Genomic DNA, 22,561 nt, shown 5'->3' with positions numbered 1-22,561 from the left:
AGAAGTAATTTTATAAAATATTTTCACATATGGATATATCTATTTTTAATTTTTGTATACTGCCCCAATTGCAAAATCAGAAGACATTAACTTAGGAATTCTCATGTTTTTAGCACATGTAATCTAAATTAAGATCATTAGATTGTAGACAATTCATAATACAAACTTCTCTTGAAATATGCATATATCTAAAATCAGGAATACAATAGCTTTTTTGGCTCTGTGAAGATATGAATAAAATAATTCATTATTCTATTCTTGACAGGGCATGCCTTTTTCAGTGTATGGAAATGCAATGATTCCTCCTGTTGCACCCATAGCAGATGGTACTGGTGGACCCATATTCAATGGGCCTCATGCTGGTGACCCAACTTGGAATTCGTTGATAAAGATGGTTTCAAATTCTGCAGAGACTAATGGCCCCCAGACAGTAAGTATCAATATTTTAGATTAGTATTTATGGACAAATGTTCCCTTTCAGAACTGGAAAAAAGAGAAGCTTTATTATTCTCTTTGTCTATAATGTGTCTCAGCATTACTTTTAGTTTTCTTAATTCCTATAGTTAATAGTATTCCAATGACAGATTTTGGATGACATTTGTATGTTGCATATGTATTGCCCAAACAATATTTATATAATTGTACCAACAATCTAAAAATTGAGGAAATTTAGTTTGAGTAATAATGCAGAGTTTCATCGGGCCATTTTGTACAAGTGGGTAAAAAGATCATAGAAGAATGGATATTTAGGTGAGAAGGGAATAGGATATTCTGAGGACATAAAAACCTTGTCATTTTTTATTCTTAATGTTCAATATTTCTTGATTTTGGAGACCTTATAAGTAGCAGATTTAGCCCAAATGTTAATTTCTAATTGATAATGAATAATGAGTTTAACAAATAAAAGTGGTAGTAATATTTCACACAATGATATACAAGTAGCATGCACATCATTCTCAAAATGGATCAAACCTTCCATGTGTTTATATTTTACTTTAAAGAGTAGCCAATTGAGATAATTTACATACGTTAAGTGGGAATTAATGACAATTCTATTTATTTGTGTGTTTATTTGACAATTAAAGCTCTGCATAGCTTAAAATGTCTACTCTCCTCCCCAGGTTTGGACAGGAACATGGGCACCACATATGAGCAGTGTGCATATGAACCAGCTTGGTTGAATCCAGATCATCTTCGATAGACTGAAGATTTTTTTTTTTTTTTTGGTTTATAGGAGACTACGGATGGCAAATGCAGTTCTCCTCAACTTTCAAATTATTCTTTGGTTGTATTGGACTGATGTGTGTAGGCTTTTCAGAAGAACATACTGACACTTCTCTGTGAACATTGACTGCCCATTCCACCATATGGTTCATCTTAGCCTCTCTTAGTTTCATTTTCTTTTATCCTTGATTATTATTAATTTGGACATAACTTTTTTTTGAGGCTGTTCTTTGGCTGGTTGGTTTTTAGTACTGTAAGCTGCTTTTGGGCATACACAGAAATTTAGCAAAATTATGTAAACTTGATCCTGTTTTAGAATGGCAGATAAATGTACAATTGTTTACATAACAGAAATGGATAGCAGAAAGTAAATCTTTCCGGTATGTCAGTATAGAGGCTCAACTTTAATGTGACAGATGTATCTTCATAAACAGCAGTCTGGATGTTTTCTTCATACATTAAAATATTAATAAGCATTACTTTTCTAGTTGTGTAATTTTAAGTATGCATAAAATGGGCATTATTTATAAGTTTCTTCCATAACCTTATAGTAGGTTTATACAATGAGATTTGGTATTTATTCATTATAAATTTAATTTTATAAATGAAATACATTTATGCAAAATTCTTCCCCTATAGCTACTCTATAAATGTTGAACAAGACAAAAATACAAATACAGATCCTTAATCATTATATTTAGGCACTTCCAAGTCTCCCCCCTTCAATATTATTAATACATTTCAGTGTTAAGATAGTCTAACTACATTACTACAAAGATGGGTTAATAAAATTATTGTCTGCAACTAGTTTGAAAATACTCCACCTTCGCTTTCTATTGTCTATCAGTTACTGGCAAGGGTTTGTTTTTTTAAAAAAAAAGAGTCAGAATGAATTGGCCATTGTTTTCTGCTAAGAACTTTATTGATAAAAATGGCTTAAATTTAGAAGATACTGAATTATCAGGCCAAGGGAATAATCTATTCTGAAATTAATCTTGGTTAGATTTATTTGCAAGATTCCGTATCAAAATGTATATGACTCTGGGTTATTTCCACTGCCTAAAAGAAAACATTAGAGTACTAATTTGGAAAATCTATTTCAATCTAGAAGATTTTAGAAGTACCTGTGGCAAATGGTGACAACTAATTATAATTGTTACCACCTGTCCCATGTACTTCTAAAATCTAAATAACAGATATGTTTGTGCATGTGGTATGTATTTTTAAATTTTATAAGCTGTCCTACTCAAGAAGCCAGTGTCTATTCTTTGCTAGTTGAAAGAAATGAACTCTGTTACAGTAGCTGTTTCGTATATGGAATTACACTGCAAGCTTCTACCTATCATTTTAGAAGTAAGTGTCATTGAATTTAGTAGGGCTTACTCCTACAGAATAGCGTTAGTGGTTCAACACAAGGTTTATACAAGTGAAATTCAGATTACTTAACCAGCTCAGTTTTTAGTAAATTCTAAACTGCTGTTTCAGGTATAAAGCCAGCAAGAAAAATGACTTTCCCAAAGAATCCTGCAGCCTTGTTAATGCACATTTAAAAATGTTGACTCATGAATAAATAAGTTTGTCTGTGTACATGCCATCTATTGGTGCTCTTAAAATAACCTTTCCATTATCTTTTACTATACCTAATGAAATATTTGAAATTGGTTGTAGCAAAAAGAATGTCTAACCAAATAGCTGTTGATGGAAAGGAGAAAAACATACCAACCTAATTTTTAGCACTTTAATGGGTGGGGGAATAATGCTATTTAACTATTTTATATAATATTTGCAACTATCTTTTAGTTTATGCTTACTACAGCTAATTAGGATTATTTTTGCTTCTTTAAAATAATCCTTCAGCAGAGTAGTTGCTGCTTAGTATTTATTACAATAAAATATATTGTCAGGTTCAGCTAAGTTTCCTAGGATGTGGTTTCTTATTAAAGCGATCTGTATTTTGTTGAAAGCAAAAATATTAATAGAACAGATTGAAACACTTCATGTCTTGTTTATGAAATAAGCCTTGTCAAATTAAAATCCTGGGCGGGTAGATGCTAGAAGTCTGTATTAGGAACATTTTTGGAACACTTTTTATATTTCAAATGTAATGCATACTTGACCAATAAAGACAAGGAACATGTTCTTTTTTTTTGAGACCTTCTAGGTCTTTATTCTGAAACACATCCACAAACTATTTGCAATATATATATATATATGCAGTATATATATATATATACTTAAATATATATATTTAAGTAATTAAATAATTCATGGAACCCTGGATAGCTCAATGCATAATTCACAGGATTTTAAATTTGGAAAAACGATTTTACCCCATATTCATACATAAGTCTGAATGCTAGTCTTATATGAAGTACAGTTCTGGTTATCAAAAATACTTTTATAAGTAATGGATAAACCGCAACACATGAGTGTAATTAATCATAGTTGCATACAGAAGCAAAACATTTAATTTTTAAAAATTAAACCCCCATACCATAATCACAGCTTTCTTAATAGAAGTAGCCTAAACATCTCTTTTTCAACTTTTGGACAGGCTCCTTTCTAGGGTTTCCTTTCTTATACTACTCATAATCTTCGATACTATATAGATGCAGTTGCACTTGAAATACAGCTTTTAAATAGTATTTTCCTCAAAAAGTCTTGTTGGTAATTTCTTTTCCTCAGTTCTTGAACTTGTGTAGTTTAAACATTTGAAGGCTGATCTTCTCCATAATTCCATATACATAGAGTAATACCACCAAGATTGAATTGAGTTTACAAAAAAGGCAAAGTATTCCTTCTCTACTGAAACCTAGAAAGGAAAATAATAAATCTTTGAAAATATAGTAAAAGTAAATATCCTGCCATAGCCAAAATATTGTGGGCTGTCTAATTCCAAGTTAAATTTCTAACCTGTTCTCTGCTTGAGGCCTCATGTACAATATGTGCTTTTCCTATGTGCTTTCTATACATATTGATGTCGTGATATGCGTGTCAATGACACATCCCGTGGGGATGCTACAATGAAAAACTAATGCACAAAATTGAACTAAATCCCTTTTTGCAATTTGACATTTGTCCACATGTTGACATACGCAGAGGCTGCTGGAAGAGACTATTCTGTCCATTCTGATAGTTTAGCTATAAACTAATCCATACTTAATCTCCCTTAATCTTGCATCTAATTGTCCCAATATATTAGAAAGAATATATTTCTTATATGCTTACAAAATGCTAACACAGACCACACAGATACATACCCTGTTTTCCCCAAAATAAGACATCCCCTGATAATAAGCCCAATCGGGCTTTTGAGCACATGGCAATAAGGCCAAGCTTATTTCATGGTTCAAAAAAATATAAGACAGGGTCTTATTTTCAGGAAACACGGTATTAGAAGGAACACAACTAGAAATGCATGAGATCAAGACATGTTTTAGTTTTAGATTGTTAAACAAGGGATGGGATTTAATAATGGCTCCTCCCTATTCTGTACTTCTAAGAGCATGAAAAATGTTTAAGTTGTATAGATAAAGCTTCATGATTTTAACGATTCTACATTATAACTTAGTATTATTCATCTTTAGGCAGTTTGATTAAATTTAAAATAACCCACTGTCAATTGGATACGCAGCAGAGCATAGATGTCTCCAAAGTTTTGTCATAAAGAATTTTGATTGTTGGGCTCCAGAAGAACCTTCTCTGCTGCAGCATCTGCTCTTTGGAACATCTGCCCTCTAGGGTAAGATCTATCCTCAATCTCCTATCCTTCCATAGAGCCTAAAGACCTGGCTCTGAAAGTTGGCCTGGAGATCTAATGGGAGAGTTCAATTCTGGAAGTAGCTGCTAGATTGACAGCAGACTCCACCTCCCCACATGCCCATTTTTTACTAGTGCATTTTCTTTTTATTATATTTTTATTTTATTGTTCTATTATCTTTATGTCCGCTTTGTTTAAACTTCCTTACTTATTTTTTATTGTAAGCCATCTAGAGTGGCCCTTTAGTGACATAGGTGGTAAATAAATTTAATAATAAAAACAGAAAAGTGGCATGGAAGATAAAGTATTACATGGCCAGTACATTTTTAAAAAAAAGATAAAGAAGATAACAAGACCTGGCAATGGCCAAATGCAGGAAAGAGACAGGGAGGCTAATTCTGGCTGCACAAGACCAAACCTTAACAAATGCATACAAAGCCAAGTAGCAACAGATAGCAAGTGCCGCCTTTGCAAAAAGCTAAAGTAATAGCTGATATAAGAAGATTGCACAGATTGACTACAAACAATGGTATGACAAAGGAGCAACAATGGTGCATTGGAAGATTAGCAAGAAATATCATTTGCCTACAAATAAGAACTAGTGGGACCATAAAATAGAGAAAGTCATAGAAAATGAAGCTAAACTGGTTTAGTGCACCCTGTTATTAACACAGCTGCCTGCAATTTCTGCTGGTTCAAATCTCTCCAAGGCTCAAGGTTGACTCAGCCTTTCATCCTTTCTAAGGTAGGTGAAATGAGGACCCAGTTTGTGGGGGCAATAAGCTGACTTTGTATAAAATATACAAAAGAATTAAGGCTATTGCTTAACGCATTGTAAGCCGCCCTGAGTCTCCGGAGAAGGGCGGCATATAAATCAAATTTTAAAAAAAAAACTGATTAAATTAGTCAATTAAGTTTTCATCTCAACAATCGTCCTGAACTTTTCTCCATCTGGAAATTATATTTTCCTCTAGCTTCCTGTTTTAGCTATCAATAAAACATTCTTCTCTGAACAGGGCTGCTTCCATATATATATAACCTGACTTCATAGCCTCTAATGAAGAAACAAAGTCTACTTATCCCAATTCCATCCACTCAATTTAAAATATTTGTTTTCTTTATTGTTAAATTTATTTACTACTTACCATGGGACTACTCTGAAGAGTTTGCAACAATAAAATGAAAAAAAAAGGTGATTAAAAAAAGTAAAAATAACAATAGTAAATTTTAACTTCAATTGTCATGCTCTGACAGTAGGGAAACAGTTCAATTCTCAGGATATATTGTCACTACTGATTTCAAAATGTCCTCCTTAAAAAATTAAACTCTCCTTCAAGTCACCACAGCTAATGGAAATTTGATTGTGATCCTGTAATTTTTGGCAGTAATGAATACAATAATCCAGGAGCATCTTCCTGGGTTTTGTTTTGACTTAGTATAAATTGGAGCCACAATATTTTCTGATGTGCTCACTGACAGCCCTGGAAGCCATCTTTAACTTTGGATCTTCAGGTCTGCCACTCTCAGTGGATGGGCAAGCTGTGGGAAACGGGAGGAGAGTGGATGGAGACAGTGTGGGATGTATAGCCTGCACCTGGAGAGCAGGTGCAGGATGTATAGCCTGCACCATGGACCCCCTTTAAATAACTTTTGTGATTCTGGACCATGGCTCTGACTCCCAAGACTTAGATTTAAATTGTAACATTTCTTCAAACCTTCACGGATCTCCTGTGACAACATTGTAGCCCCCCATGGGTCCGCAGATCATAGGTTGAGAATCATTTATATTAAATTATATAATACATTGAATAAATGCTAACATCTTCATGACTATTTAATGTTATACTCTAAAAGACTATGTTCATATTATCCCTTGAAATAAAGAATATAGTACCTACAAAAAACCTGAAGGATATACAAAAATATTCTGCAACTATTATGCATAATCTTTCTTTTTGTAGAAAGATATTAGATAGAAATATATTTTCAGTATCTAATAAAACACTCAAAATATACTTTTTCCATTACCTGCTCTGCTGGAATGATCATCATCACTGAACTTATGATGCTACAATTTGCCTTTCCTTTTTGGGTTATTCATCAATATAATTTTCTTCAGTATCTGCACCAATTCATATTATTTCAGTGCAGAGAAGATTTGCAAAAGAAATGTAACTATTTATGATGACAAATTTAAGCAATAAATCCTTCATATTTTAAAAAGATTCTTCCATTTGTTCTTTTTTTTCGACAGTCAGATTCATGGTTTTTTTATAGCATGAATTTTTTAACTCATAACAATATTTTAAAATTATTATTAAATTAAATCTTTCATACTTTCATTTTAAATGATTTAGAAAATTCTAATAATGATAGAATAAAAATTGTTTGAAGGTAAAGAAATCAATTACTAAAAATAACATCTTTTTTTTAAAGACTTGGACAAATCTAATAGATATAATGGATCAGTTAATTATCAAAGCAATTTCACAATATTGCAACAAACAAAAATGTTTACATATGCTCAGCTCTACAGATGACCACATCACTGACTGTTTGGCATGATACTGAAATTGCTAATTTAGTTCAGTACTGACTGAATTTGTGTAAATAATCAAATTAGATTTGGATTTGATATTCCACTCTAAAAAAAATAAGTCAAGATATTTATTTTGTTTTCAAGAATCAAATGCAAAAATCAAACATGTGCCATGAACTGTACAGATACCTAGTGGGAAGTTAGGGAGTGAAATAACCTTTCACATTACAATCACATTTGCAAATAAATGTGAATGCTTGAACGGAAAACTACTGGTGCTCTTGAACAAGAAAAAAATCTCCGGCAGATTACTTGAAAAGCAGAGATCCAGGGAATACCTTTATAACCTCAAGCATCCAGATTATCATTGCAACAAAGATTTATAAAGAAAAATGTACCTAGGCCTATAAAAGTTTTAAAACGGCCCTGATTGCTATCCCTCTGGAAATTATTATGGTTGAACTGGCATAAGATGCATATCTTTTTCTTTTCTGCTTATTTTTGTAATCAAAAATGCACATTGGCATAGAAAAAGTAAAAAATTACTGATTAAAAATAGTAATCATCAAATGTGACTTTATGAAGGGATTCATCTCTCCCTTTTCGCTCATTTCATGCCACTTTCCTTGAGGATGACTTTCTGTAGTTTGGGGCTAATGTAGAGAGAGAGGGTATACTAGATAACATACGGCAGAGAGATAATCAAAAATTTCCTTTCTTGGATGACCTTCCCTGCAATATCAGCCTTATTTGGGCCTCGTTGGAAAAAGCCTCGCTTTTTTCAGATCAAGGCTATCAGTAAGCAACATTTATGCCTGAGGCCAAAAAACATCGCTTTACATTTCTCGTTGAAAAAATGTATTGCCTTATTCTTGTCCTTTTATAAGAGAAACCCAATCTCGATTTTTTTTTTAAATCTAATTCTTCATCCAAATACAATAAAATAGCTCATTCTTCATCCAAAGCGATTCCATGTGCAAAAAAAAAAAAGGAAAAGGAAGGAGTGCACAGATGCGCACCACTGAAAACTAACCGTCAACTGTATGGTCCTCCACTTCCGCTCAAGCAAAGCGCCAAAGACGCCTTCAAAAACCGGAACCGGAACTTTCAAAAGCTAGCGCCAGTAGTTCTCAATCTTCGGCAATTTTTAAGATGTGCGGCCTTCGATTCCTAGAATTACCCAGACAAATCTTAGCCTAGGCCTTCCTTGGAGATAAAGCGACTTTTCCCCTGAGGGCATGCGCATTCTGGCCAGCAAGATGGCGTCCTTTGCTGGAGCTAGAATGGCCGTCAGGGTCGCCTACGGGCTGCGCTCCCGCTCCTGCCTCGACCTCCTTTGCCGCTGTGGCGGAGCTCGATTCCTTTGTACACCTGCACCCGCCGGGGGCGTCGAAGAAAGCCACAGAGACCCTCCCTGGGTTGGGACCTGGTACGAGACGCTGTCTTCGTCGGTACCTGTTGCGACGGTAGAATCGGGGTTGATAGCTCTGCAGGTCGCATCCGGGCTGCCCTGGTGGTCCACGGTGTTGGCAGCTACCGCCATCCTGCGCACTGGCTTAACCCTTCCACTCAGCGTCCTCCAGAAGCGCGTCGTCGCCCGCGTGAGTCTTAAAAGGAGGGGTTGCCACTCAGCATTTGCAGAGAGGGTTCTCCTCCTTAATAGAATATGCTCTTATTTACGAAATGTGGGTATTAAAGGAACGGGTGACGCTCCGAAGGAAGTGGGATGCACGTTTTTTACACAGTGATGTTGAATTGTGACACCATATAAGCAGTAGAATTTAGATGAGCAGTCCAAATTCTGCTAAGACCTTTAAGCACTTGTGAAAAAGGTGTGGCAGCACAAAGACGGTGGTACCTTCATGGCCATTAATCCGATTTTTATTTTTATTTTTTTTATTTTTTTTTTGGTATTTGCATCCATGTGGGCACCTGAACTTTCAGCTCCTGAACTTCTAGCGAGTAACATTCACTTTGCCTCATCTAGAAATAGTACCAGATACATGAAGTGATAGATGCATTAAGATTTATGAAATATATTTTGTTTAATTAAATTATGTAAGCAAGATCTCATTAGTCTGGATAAATATCTTTGTTTCTTCCTTTCCCTTTTTTTTCTTTTTTATTGTGCCCGATATTTTTTCTTAGTGTATTCATCCTATTTGTCATCTTCCAGAAGGCCCTCTAACATTTCTCATTTTGCTTGTTCATTGTTTATACTTTATAATATACACTAAAACTTCCATTAGAAGCGAAGATATCCTTAACACAAATGGTGTGAAAACCGTCGCATGATGGACAGTGTAGTGTTAAGGTGCTGGTCTAGAAACTAGGAGACTGGGTGAAGCATATATCTTTAGAAAATAATATCTGAGAAAATTTGTACTTTATATAATTAAGACTTCTGTGTCTTTTCAGCTAGTTAGAAAAATTGCAGCCGGAAATTGAATACTTAGCCAAACAGCTCCGTTATGAAGTTTCAGTTTCTGCAAAGCAATATGGTTGGTCTGAAAAGGAGGCTAGGTAAGATGTCTCTAATAATCACAATAAAATACCAATATATGTCCTTCAGTATTTCATATTTGGATTGATTATCTGAGAGACAAACATATTTGTAAGATGCTTTACCATATCCTACCATGGTATTTGTACAGTAATCTTACTGTAGATCTTGCTCTGGGATTTGGCCTCCTTTTCTATATTTTTCTTTCAGCTATTTGTATATTTTCTGATTAGCATTCCATAGAGATCTAAGTAAACTGTTTCTTCTGATCTTTTCTCTTTTATTCAAAATGTTTTCTTTACCCTTCCATTAACTGTTCCCAGATATGACATATAATGAACAAAATCTATTTGAAGCATTTATTTGCCCAGTTTTTCTGCCAAAGGGTTCTCAGAGTCACTCTCATATCAGTTACAATTAAAGAATGCAACCCCTATTTTCAGGTATACAATATGGAAGAGGTATACAATAAGAAAAAGAGGAAGAAAAATGAATAAGTCTCCAAATTTTACAGTATCTATTCTTACTATGATGATCAAGAATAAAAATAAAATGTCATTAACCATTACTTCTCTATGAATAATTTAAATCTTGGAGCTGCCATCCTTAAAAGTTTAAAAAGCAGGTGTCTATAATGTTATTGAATGATCTCCTACAACTTATAAAAATGCTGAATAGCTGCTCTTGAAAGTCAAATGTTTTCCACAGGTACTTACATTTTCAAAAAATAGTCCAAAATTATCAGTAATAGTTCCATAAGGAATAGCTTTAATATAATGTGTTATTCTTTCTTACCTTAGAAATAGTGCTAAATTCTAATTCTAATCAATTCTCTTATTGCAACATTTTGTTATGCCCCCTTCTGAATCTGCAGCGGAAGATGAGTTGGAACAAGAACTCTCAGTGAGTGAGAGGGCAGCTCAGTTGGCCTTGGAGGAAACAGGGGAAGGGGCAGAGTCAGTCTGGTCAAAGCTGTTCAGAATTAGTAAGACCTCCAGACAGGAGAGACAGGATGAACAGGAGAGACAGAGCTCAGACGAGGAGCAAGAACCATCCCTCCTGATGCAAGGGCTCGGAGAGTGCAGAGAAAGCGTAATCAGGGCAGACAGAGCAGGCCACTCGCGAGGAAACTGCCCCACCCAGCTTCACCAGGCACACCTGGGGAATGAGACTTAAGGAGACGCCGTGGGGAGGTGCATTTGTCGGGAACAAACGTTGAGTTCCTGAACGGTTGTATGCTGATGTTTGAACTTGCCAAGAGTCCTTGCATTCCTTGTTGGCATTCTGGACTAATTATCTGGATCTTTTTCTCCCTGAACTCCTTCCTTTGCTCTTGTTTTGCCAAATACATTTGGGATTTATTGCCGTGCAGCCTTGGTGCAGACAGTGCTGGGTTGGACTAATTGCAGCCAGAGGCTGCTTGAGGTTTGTGTGGGGGTTTATAATCACTCTGCTCAGGGACTTGCCAGAAATGTGGGAGTGTTTGGGGGAGATTTGGAGCAATAAAGACTGGTTTGAATTGCCAACTGTTTGTGTTATCTCTGTGCCATCAAGGTAGGCTTGACTTGCTATGTACTGAAATTCTATTAAATTCAGTAGAAGTAACCACTTTAGTTCATGGACTGTTCTGTTAATCTATAAAATGATCTTTTATTTGCCTTTCCATCCAGGGTATGCTACAGGAGAAATATAAAAAGAATAGTTTCAGAGTTATATATTCGAGATAATTGTCACCCTTTCAAGGCAACTCTGCTCATATGGGTACAGATTCCAGTATGGATCTTTGTTTCCGTAGCTTTACGTAATTTAAGTATTGGCAGAGGAGATTCTGAAGGTAATAGTTTTGTAATGCTGCTTTAAATTATTGTGTTTTCTAAAATTCTTTTCTCAGTTATTTACTTTCTTAAAAGAAACATTTCTTTTCAGACTTAAGATTTTTTTTAGTTTTGCCATTAAATAATTTTTATTCTGAAGTTTATTACAGCAAATAAGTATAATTAATTAAACTTGTATGCTGTCTGATTCCCAATGACTGGGTGGTTCACAATAGTCAAACTAAAACAGTATAATAAAATGGCAAGTATGACAGATGGAATGAAGCAAGGAATCTCACTCTTCTTCACTCTCATCAAAGATTGGTGAAGATTTTCACCAGCGTTCTGAACAACAGCAGAGAGGGGCCATCTAAATCTTTCCAGAGTACAGGCACTAACATTTGTTCTTCGTGCAAGAGTTGGGAGTTCAGGCAGACTTCCAGGTTGTACAGTGCATGAGGAGAGAAGTATAAATAATATCCAACATAATTATTCAAGTGTTAGTATATTATAATAGAGCAATAAGAATTAATCAGCAAAAACTATTCATTGAATATTATTGACATTTTTTTAATCTGGTGCAGCAGAGAGCTTTTCATAGCAGTGTAGCGGTTAAAACTTCAGGCTAAAAACGGGGGGGGACTGAGTTCTAATCTCATTGTGGTTGCAAAGCTAGCACGGTGACCTTGAACCAGTCACTTTCCCTCAGTCCTGGGAAGCAGGCAATGGCAAACCACTTCAGAAACCTTGTCTGGATCAACACTGGTTCAAAACACTGCCTATATGGGCATGAAAACTGACTGACTCTCTTAGCGCAAACCACCTTAAAGGGGTGTCATTGTGAGGAAGTAGGAGGCGGGAGTGTGTGTGAGAGGGAGGGAGCGAGCGAGCGAGCGAGCGAGACAGACAATTGGTATCCAATAATAATAAAGGTCTCTGTCAGATGACCTATTTATCTTTGAAGCTGCTGAATAATATTTAATATGCAAATCATGTAAGCATAATTATTAGTGAAGTTGTGTAATTTAAAAATCTGAATTTAAGAGAAGAAATGCAATGACTTCTCAACTATTACTTTAGTCTAACCCATTGGTAGATCTAGCTCTAGCGTTTATAGATCTAATTCAGTAAGAGAAAGCCAACATCCAGAAGTTGCTGTTGCTAGTCCTTTTTACAAAATCTGCTAGCAATCATTCCTAGTTTAAATTCATTTACCTATTCAGTACTAATGCTTTAAAGTATTTGCCATATTTACAATAAATAATATGCCAATTATTTATGTGTTTTCAATAGGACTTTTAATTCAGGAGCAGTTTTCCACAGGAGGCATACTCTGGTTTAAGGATCTCACTTTACCTGACTCAACTTGGATTTTGCCAATCACGCTTGGACTTCTCAATCTACTGATAGTAGAGGTATTAGGCTTATTATAAAATCATTAGGTAGATTAGAGGGTGTTGTACCCCAAGTAGTATAACAGCTTGTAATTTATTTAATCTGTCTATATAGAATAGAATAGAATAGAATAGAATAGAATAGAATAGAATAGAATAGAATAGAATAGAATAGAATAGAATAGAATAGAATTCTTTGTTGTCCAAGTGTGATTAGACACACAAGGAATTTGTCTTTGGTGTATATGCTCTCAGTGTACATAAAGAAAATAAAATACATTCATCAACCCATCCAAGACCAAGTGGCTGTGGTTTCCGACGTCCCGATATAGTCAATTGGTGCCATCACTGACTATTGGGGATGAGTCATTGCCCCCCACGGAGAGGGTTCGCAACTTAGGCGTCCTCTTGGACTCACGGCTGTCTTTAGAAGAACACTTGACGGCTGTGGCCGGGAGGTCTTTTTATCAGGTTCGCCTGATTCGCCAGTTGCGTCCCTTTCTGGATCGGGACTTGTTAAAAACGGTCACTCATGCCCTCGTCACTTCACGCCTGGACTACTGTAATGCTCTCTACATGGGGCTCCCCTTGAGGAGCACCCGGAGACTCCAGCTGGTCCAGAATGCGGCCGCGCAGGTAGTTATGGGAGCAGCATGGCGCTCCCATGTGGCTCCCCTCCTGCGCGAGCTGCACTGGCTCCCTGTGGTCTTCCGGGTGCGCTTCAAGGTCTTAGTTACCACCTTTAGAGCGCTCCATGGCTTAGGACCAGGGTACTTACGAGACCGCCTTCTGCCACCAATAGCCTCTCACCGCCCAGTACGCTCCCATAGAGAGGGGCTTCTCAGGGTGCCGTCAGCCAAACAATGTCGACTGGTGGCCCCCAGGGGGAGAGCCTTTTCTGTGAGGGCACCCACCATCTGGAACGAGCTCCCCCCAGAGATACAGAAGATTCCGGATCTGCGCACTTTCCGCCGTGCCCTCAAAACATTCCTCTTTCAGCAGGCCGGCCTGGCCTAACTTTCCCTTTATATTGCTTTTTGATTTTATTTTAAACTGGGATGTCTTGAATTATCTAGGACCAGAATGTTTAGTATATTTTAATTGGTTTTTTTTATTATTAACGTTTGTATTACATGTATTTTTATCGTTCGCTGTTCACCGCCCTGAGTCCCTTAGGAATAGGGCGGTATATAAATTTAATAAATAAATAAAAATTTAATAAATAAATCAAGAATAAAAAGATATAACACTTATAGTGTTAGTCAAGGTTACTAATAAGCTATCAAATCGTACTATGAAACAAATAAAAACAATATAAATTGAAAGATACATGAAACATGGTTATAGTAATAAGTGGAAAAAGATATATACTAGTAAGGAAGAGAGTAGTAATACAGTAAATTATTTGACAGTATTGTGGGAATTAATCGTTAAGCAGAGTGATGGCATTTGGGAAAAAACTGTTCTTGTGTCTAGTTCTTCTAGTGTACAGTGCTCTATAGCATCGTTTTGAGGGTAGAAGTTGAAACAATTTATGTCCAAGGGGTGAGGGGTCTAGATATTTTCACAGCCCTGTTTTTGACTCATGCAGTATATAGATCCTCAGTGGAAGGCAGGCTGGTAGCAATTGTTTTTTCTGTAGTTCTAATTATCCGTTGAAGTCTGTGTCTGCCTTGTTTGGTTGCAGAGCCAAACCAGACAGTTATGGAGGTGCAGATTATAGACTCAATAATTCCTCTATAGAACTGGATCAGCAGCTCCTTGGGCAGTTCGAGCTTTCTGAGTTGGCGCAGAAAGAACATTCTTTGTTGAGCTTTTTTGATGACATTTTTGATGTTAGGTGTCCATTTTAAGTCTTGAGATATGATAGAACTTAAAAACTTGAAGGACTCTACTGTTGATAACACAGTATCAACAGTAGTCTAGTATTGTAAGAGGTGGTAGTATAGGAGGTTTTCTTCTAAAATCCACCACCATTTCTACGGTTTTGAGTGTATTTAGTTCAAGATTGTTCTGATTGCACCACAAGGCTAGTTGTTCAACCTCCCGTCTGTATACAGATTCATCATTGTCTTGAATGAGACCAATAACTGTTGTATCATCTGCAAACTTCAGTATTTTAACAGAGGGATCTTTTGAGATGCAGTCATTGGTGTATAGAGAGAAGAGTAGTAGAGAGAGCACACAGCCCTGGGGGGGCTCCTGTGCTAATTGCGCAGGTATCTGATGTGATTTTGCCTAACTTCACCTGCTACTTCTTGTCTGTTAGGAAGCTTATGACACATTTACAAGGGTGGTCAGGTCCAGCTAGCTGATTTAGTTTAGTTAGAATAATATCTGGAATGATGGTATTGAATGCTGAGCTGAAGTCTACAAAGAGGACCCTTGCATAAATCTTTGGAGATTCAAGATGTTGTAGGATGTAGTGCAGAGTCTCATTAACAGCATACATAATCTGTCGATTTATTTGCTCAGTAGGCAAATTGCAAGGGATCCGTGATTGTTCTCAGGTGGCCGAGCACTAGTCTTTCAAAGATTTTCAAAACTACATGTGTTAAAGAAACCGGTCTGAAGTCATTCAGTTCCTTGATGGAGGGTTTCTTCGGCACTGAGATGATAGTAGAGCATTTGAAGCAAGAAAGAACATAGCATATCTATCGCTAATGATTTATTAAAGATGCGGGTAAAGATGGGGGCCAGTTGGTCAGCACAAGGTTTTAAGCAAGAAGGAGTTATCTTGTCTGGACCTGATGCTTTTCCTGGCTTTTGTCTGTGAAATAAGCTTTGCACCTCATTCACTGTAATCACCAGAGGTGGTGGGCCCAATGAGATAGGGTAGGTTGTAGGAGGCTTAGCTGTTGTTGGTGTGTCTGAGATGGGGATTGTGGAGATGGGTGGCAGTAGTTTTCTCTCAAACCTGCAGTAAAACACTATATAATTCTAATTTAATACAGGCTCCCCACAGTTTTCAAAACAAGAAATATTGAGAAGGAGGCACAATGTCTACACTTAAGTACATATAGAATTGGAAACAGCCAATTATTAAACAAGTTACAAAGTACAGAGAGGATAACACTAAATAAAGCTAGGACTGGTATTTGCACTCCTATCTTTCAGACCTTGGTGAAATGTCAAGATGCTATCCCAGGAGCACTTTTATATTTAATTTTCATTTGGATATTGTATGCCTTTGCTTGATCTCAATAATTCCTAACAATATGAATGTTATAACAAGTGCTGTGATTGCTACTGCTGCTGACTATATTGTAGATTTAAGATTCAGATAGCACCTTAGACATAGACATAATTTATTAAATTTGTATGCTGCATGACTCTCAACAACGCTGGGCTGCTCATAAATATCAAATAAATTACAATAAAATTAACAAAATATAAACAAAATAAAGATAGACAATGGCAAATGTACTGAAGCTCGGAGAGGGATACTTAATAGTAACCATAATTGGATCAGAGCAAGTTCTAGTTTTATTATTTTTCCTTCTGTAATGATTCATAGTGTCCCGCACTTGGCTTTTGTTCACTAGGTATGGGCGTCGTTCATTTTAAAATTGAATTGTCACAATTGGTAAAATTTAAGGATCTGGGTGATATAATGCAAAGAAGAACAGTTCGCAAGTATTGAAAAGTTAGCAAAAGAAATAGTTTGGATTCAAACACGTGTCCAGCTTTCTACAACTCCCACAGATACATGGCGTAATGGCAAATAATTTGTTTCAAATGCACATGAACCTCCGATAATTTGATCTGATGGAATTCAGGGCATTTATTTTTATCTAATATGTTTAACATAACAGACCACTTGACTGTGAGTGGTGCACAAGAATAAAAACAGATAAGAAAATGATCAAGCCAGCAAAAGACAGTGATTGCTTTAGTTTTAATAGCAAAGCATTCAGACTCACCTAATACTACCGGTAAAAGAGGGAGTGGTTTTTTTAATGAAGAGACTGAACACCCATACCTAAGTATACTAGATTTTTCTTTTATGTTTTTCTTTTAGATATATGATGCTATCATGTTAGGAATAGAAGAAGCAACTTCTTTTTAAAAAGTCAATTCTCATAAACCAAGAGGTTTTTTTCCAAGGACAATAGTAGAATCTGACAATGCAGTTAATGAAACATCTTCACTGTTCTTTGAAAGGAAACACAATTTCTGTCTTTATAGAAGATGAATTTACATCAAAAACCTTAGATAACATCTATACTTATTGACATGATCTCAACCATGTTAATCTATTTTTTTAAACCAGGGTTCATATTTTAATTCTAAAAAATAAGGCACCCAACTCTCTTTTTTCTGTACCCCATGAAAGCATATCTATAATTCCTGTCAAAAAATACCTAAGTGGTACCTATGGGAGCAATCTTTAATGAAAGACTATTAATTTCTATTTTTTTTAATTGCAATGCTGAGGTAATAATTTATTTGCAGAAGGTGGACTCATTTAGTTGTCCTCACTTATCTTGGTAGTGAAAGATTTAGTATAAACAAGTTATTTATTTCCAGATCTCATAGACAGAATTTATCTTAATTTCCAGAGCAGATGGTATGTAGATAGTTGATCTAAATAGCCAGATGGTTGCCTATGTAGGTTTAATTTGTAGACCTGCAGTCCATTTCTCATGTGGCTACATTAGGAACAAACTGATTTAGTATGTGTGGATATCTGTGGTGTTTTCCATCAGCGATTCAGACTGGGGCTGATGTGAAGTTCTCCTCCGTTGAAGGCCTCTGGTCACAACAGGGGAGCTTCTCTCACAGGTTATTTTGGAGGGCATCTTGCCTATTCAACAGCTCCTGGAGTGGAGTTCTGCTACCATTCCCTCTGCTACCATTCTGTGGAATTGGGATCGTAGAAACACCCAGGAGCATAGAAGAGTTCAGAAGCAGATGCATAAATAAATGTCTTAAACGTATTTATTCATATGATAAATCATATTAACTATGTACAACAGAGATCAAGTCTCATGAGGAACAAACATGAAAAGAGAGAGATGGAGAGAACAAGGTGGAAAAGGTTGGAGGGGGTTTTATACTCAGGGTAAGCCCCTCCTTTCCACATAGGGGTGGAGACACTCTCTGCCTCCACTCTATAGGACACATGTGCCAATGGCTTGCAAATACTTGACAATATCATTGCCAATGGTTATATATTTCTCCATAATGTAGAGACTAACCTTGAGTCCTTAGTCTGAAATAACTGAGACATACCAGATCATAATAATAATTGGCATAAACAAATCAGTCTATTGTGAGACTTCAGAACAAGTGATAAAAAATTCATTCACAGAGTACAATTTCGCCCAAAGAAATAAAATTGTTTAACTTGGCAGCATGTGTAGTTTTACATGTGATGAGTAGTTTGATATAAAGAATATTACTGAGCATATTGGGAATTCTAAAATGTTAATTTTGTAAAAGATACTTGTTAAACATATTTTATGCTGTTAAGGTTTGGTTTAATGAAAAACATAAAAATACATACAAAATCTTAATAGAATGGGTTCTGCCAATTGTACTATAACTTATTTGGCATCAGTACCTCCTGCTCTAATCTTCTCAATTGTGCAACTTTACATGTAGTCATTTCTGTATTTCTATTATTGTGTCTGATTATCAAAATCTCTCATTCTTGACTTGTAACTCCCTGTCATAAGGCCGTCCATCATACTGTGGAATACTATGGCTGTAAAAACTGAAAGGTGTATCAGGTGATACATGTAAATACAGAAATAATCAGCTAATTTGTCCAGAACATCATTCAGTAAATATAATCCTAACTGATATTTCTTCTTACTGTTTCTAATTTGTCTTTCCAGATTTTTAGTTTAAGAAAAACTGAAACATCCAAGTTTTGGAAGTATGCTACCAACTTTTTTCGAGCAGTCTCTTTGCTAATGATCCCCATTGCTTCAAATGTTCCATCCGTAAGTTTGTTAGTACAGTATATTATATTAGCTGCAAAAAGTCTTTGCTTCCAACATTAAACGACTTGATCTGGATGTTCAATGTTGGGAACATTGGGGAATCGTATTAAGAATATTGTTTTTCCGTTGCAAAACCAGCAGTTTGGCAGTTCGATTCCCATTGCCTCAAAGTTGACTCAGCCTTACATCCTTTGGAGGATGTATTTCCGAAGTAAAATGAGGACCCAGATTCTTGGGAGCAATATACTGATTTTGTAAATTGCCTAGAGAGGACTGTAAAGCACTATGAAGAGGTATATAAGTCTTAAGTGCTACTGCTACTTTAGATTGGTATTGCTAACTTATAAATACTTATAGGTCTAACTATTTCCTATATTGTGTGATGGCTAGTTGGGATTTGAATTCAAATCTTCCTCTCACCAAACACATTTTCTATTTACTAAACGCATTGTGTCCAATTAGTGTTATATGTGCCACAAACAAAAATTGGAAATGATCTACAGATCATAAAATAAGACATTAAATCTTGCTACACATTATTGATACATATTCTTTTGCCATATAAATGACCCACTTGGAAGAATGTCTTTTTGAATCAGTCAGGGTAGGATATAATGTTCATATAAGCTGACTAGTGATAAATGGTTGTGAATTATAATGCTACATGGCAACTGAAAAAAACAATGACATATTAAAATCAGTAATTTTAAATGCTGTGTATAAACAATGGTTTATGAAGCTCAGCTTTTAAGATGGCTTACTATGTGGAAATTGCTGGGTATTTCAGTCAGACATTCTAAATAGGATCTCATGGAACCATGGTTATTCACTATTCTTCATCCTAATATATGATACATTATAAAGATAAAATTAGAGGAATATAACACCTTGTTCATCATTCAGAATTCCTAGGAAGAAAATGGAATAACACGTTATTCAAGCTTTTTTTTTTCCATTTGCGGATATTTTTAATTAGAGATGATGTGACTAGTTGGCAATAATACTACTTTTATTCACTTTGTTAAAATTAGTATATCCTTTTTCCTTTTCTTCTTTTATTTCAGATACTAGCTTTGTACTGGGTATCTTCCAGCTTCATAGGCCTTTCACATAACCTTCTGCTGCGCTCTCCTGCTTTCTGTAAATTATGCCATCTCCCTCGGACCAAGTCTGATTCAGATACTCCATACAAAGACATTGCTGCTGCTTTGTACATGAAATATTTCTTTAAGTAAAATACGTCTCTGTAATTGAACCAAATGATTTTTTTTACTATATTAAATTGTATTAGGAAGCTAACTTTATTAGAGTAGAGAAACTTTATATGTCCCCTTCAGATAATTTTTTGTCAGCAAGTAGGAGACAACAGCCTAAAAAATATTAGCTTCTAATTCAATGTATGTTTTTAATTTATATGGAATTTCTGAAACCTTGCAGCTTTTTCTGAAAAATCATTTCTTGTCCTTCAAGGTGTTTTAATATTATGTATTAATGTTTGTTTCTTAATCATTTTGGCAGCTTAAATTATAAACATATTTTTCAGTTTGCATATAACATGTTCATAAAAACATAAACTGATTTTCAGATATTTAAGAAGTGACTTAGGAAAGAGAAAAACTCGCATCCTATCTTCTGTGTCACATCCTAACCCATGTGAGTTGCTGGGCTGGTAGTTAACAGTAAAGCTCCAAGTAGCTCTCATTCAGAGGATTTCATTGAAATTGACCACATTTCTATCCAGACATCCTCTAAAAAACAGTAAGTTTGTTGTACCATATTAGTCTAGATGAAGTGGTTAAATACATATTTTATTTTTATAACATCTATGATTATTTACATTGTTGTATTTAAAAACATTTATTGAAATATTTTAGCGGGTTATAAATATACAATTAGAAATCTGAGAATTGGGGAAGACATTACATAAGGGATGTTATCTAAATTTAAAGAAGACAAATCTTTCTTGAGCAACCTTTTTGTTTTCTAGCAATGCCAATAAATGACTTGTGACAATTGCCCAGTGTCTCTACTGGCTCTGCAGTTTTAGAAGCAGCTTTTTTAAGTATAGTTATATTGCTTTAACTGTTCATATACCGATCACCAATTTATGTAGGAGAATCTAATGGAACTTTCATAATATTAACAATGAGAGCATATTTCTAATCATGTGGAATATATTTTTAAATTTTAAGGAAAAGAAATGTTCAACAACCAGTAACCATTCTCCAAACTGCATTAAACAGAAAAACTAAAGTCAAACTAAAGTATAGCTTTGTATAAAAAAAGGAAAATAAATTAGCCCAATATTTTAAAAACTCAGTTGTTGAACTAGAACTTTGAAAATGGCATTAGATATATTTAATTCACAAAAAGTAGTACCCCGAATACCTGCTATTCTGGTGGACAGGTTTTCCATCCTTTTTTGGCATGTGAAATTTATTGCATTTTGGATGTGTTTCTAATTTTCCTGATAAACCTACTTTCACACATATATTGAAATAGACAAATGTAACTGGTACATTAAGCACTTTGCAGTGACTTGATCAGACTCATCATCAATTCAGCGCAGTGAATTAACAATTAGGCATAGTGAGGCATATTGTGATGCTTCACAATAAAAAGGTTTCCCCACTCAAACGAACCAGCTAGGATTGTTCCAAACTATTCAGCATCACAGATACAGCATCAACCAAGCTTTCACTGCACCATAAGTAATCTAACTTCTGGAGATGGATGAAAATACTGCTGTGGCTAATTTGAGAAAGCTGATTTATACAGTGGTGTTTAAAAGTTCATGAGTCTTTTTGAAGGGGCGTTGGTCCTACCTGACACGCTCCTTCTCGTTGAGTGGAGACAGCAGCCAGTGTGGGTAATATTCGCCCAATCAGATTGAAGGACTGAGTCGCCAATAATTCTTAGTCCCGCCCTTGTTGCCGGGCAGGCCAGCTTTTGGCGAAGACTTGAGAGACAGACTCGGCGTGTGGGATAAGAAGGAAACACAGGTAAGTAGAAAGGAGCAGGAAAGAGGCGTTGGACTTACCGTGAACGCCTTTTCCCCGAAGGATGCAGAGTGGGTCAGGAGTGGGATGATCCATCTGGTCTGGCCAATCAGCGAGTCAAATTGCTTTGGCCACGCCTCCTCAGGCGTCCATTGCTCCCAGTTTGTTCGACGAATGCAGATCTGCAAGACAGGCTCCAACAAAATGACAAAGGAACCAAGAAACAATTGCAGGTGGGAGGGGATGACCCACTCTGCATCCTTTGGAGAAACGGCATTCACGGTAAGTCCAATGCCTCTTTTCCCATAAGGCTGCAGAGTGGGTCAGGAGTGGGACATACCCAAGCTCGTCAGCCCTCGTCAGCAGGGTGGGAATCC

General features: G+C 36.0%; 2 protein-coding genes and 1 long non-coding RNA gene across 7 annotated transcripts in view; 2 read left to right on the top strand and 1 right to left on the bottom strand.

The window, feature by feature from the left end:
- Nucleotides 1–1,703, top strand: part of ANKRD17 (ankyrin repeat domain 17) — a 139,005-nt gene extending 137,302 nt beyond the window's left edge. For all 4 annotated transcript variants that reach the window (XM_060691728.2, XM_060691727.2, XM_087892253.1 and 1 more), the window contains exons 33-34: nucleotides 266–430; nucleotides 1,122–1,703. In XM_060691728.2, coding sequence (XP_060547711.1) covers nucleotides 266–430; nucleotides 1,122–1,181 — 225 coding nt within the window. In that variant the 3' untranslated portion in view covers nucleotides 1,182–1,703. The remainder of the gene's footprint in view (nucleotides 1–265; nucleotides 431–1,121) is intronic.
- Nucleotides 1–8,690, bottom strand: part of LOC117664796 (uncharacterized) — a 45,498-nt gene extending 36,808 nt beyond the window's left edge. For both annotated transcript variants that reach the window (XR_015733864.1, XR_004591175.3), the window contains exon 1: nucleotides 8,557–8,690. This is a non-coding gene — a long non-coding RNA (uncharacterized LOC117664796). The remainder of the gene's footprint in view (nucleotides 1–8,556) is intronic.
- On the top strand, nucleotides 8,524–21,480 carry COX18 (cytochrome c oxidase assembly factor COX18). The gene is made up of 6 exons (XM_034416118.3): nucleotides 8,524–9,124; nucleotides 9,946–10,046; nucleotides 11,697–11,860; nucleotides 13,134–13,255; nucleotides 19,078–19,185; nucleotides 20,250–21,480. The coding sequence occupies exons 1-6, from the start codon at nucleotides 8,762–8,764 to the stop codon at nucleotides 20,418–20,420; spliced, it is 1,029 nt and encodes a 342-aa protein (XP_034272009.1). The 5' UTR covers nucleotides 8,524–8,761; the 3' UTR covers nucleotides 20,421–21,480.
- The last annotated feature ends 1,081 nt before the right edge of the window (nucleotides 21,481–22,561 follow it).

The sequence above is a fragment of the Pantherophis guttatus genome, chromosome 4, assembly GCF_059756535.1.
Source record: "Pantherophis guttatus breed Tessera chromosome 4, ASM5975653v1, whole genome shotgun sequence".
NCBI classification, from domain to species: Eukaryota; Metazoa; Chordata; class Lepidosauria; order Squamata; family Colubridae; genus Pantherophis; species Pantherophis guttatus.
This window is presented reverse-complemented; position numbering and strand designations above follow the sequence as displayed.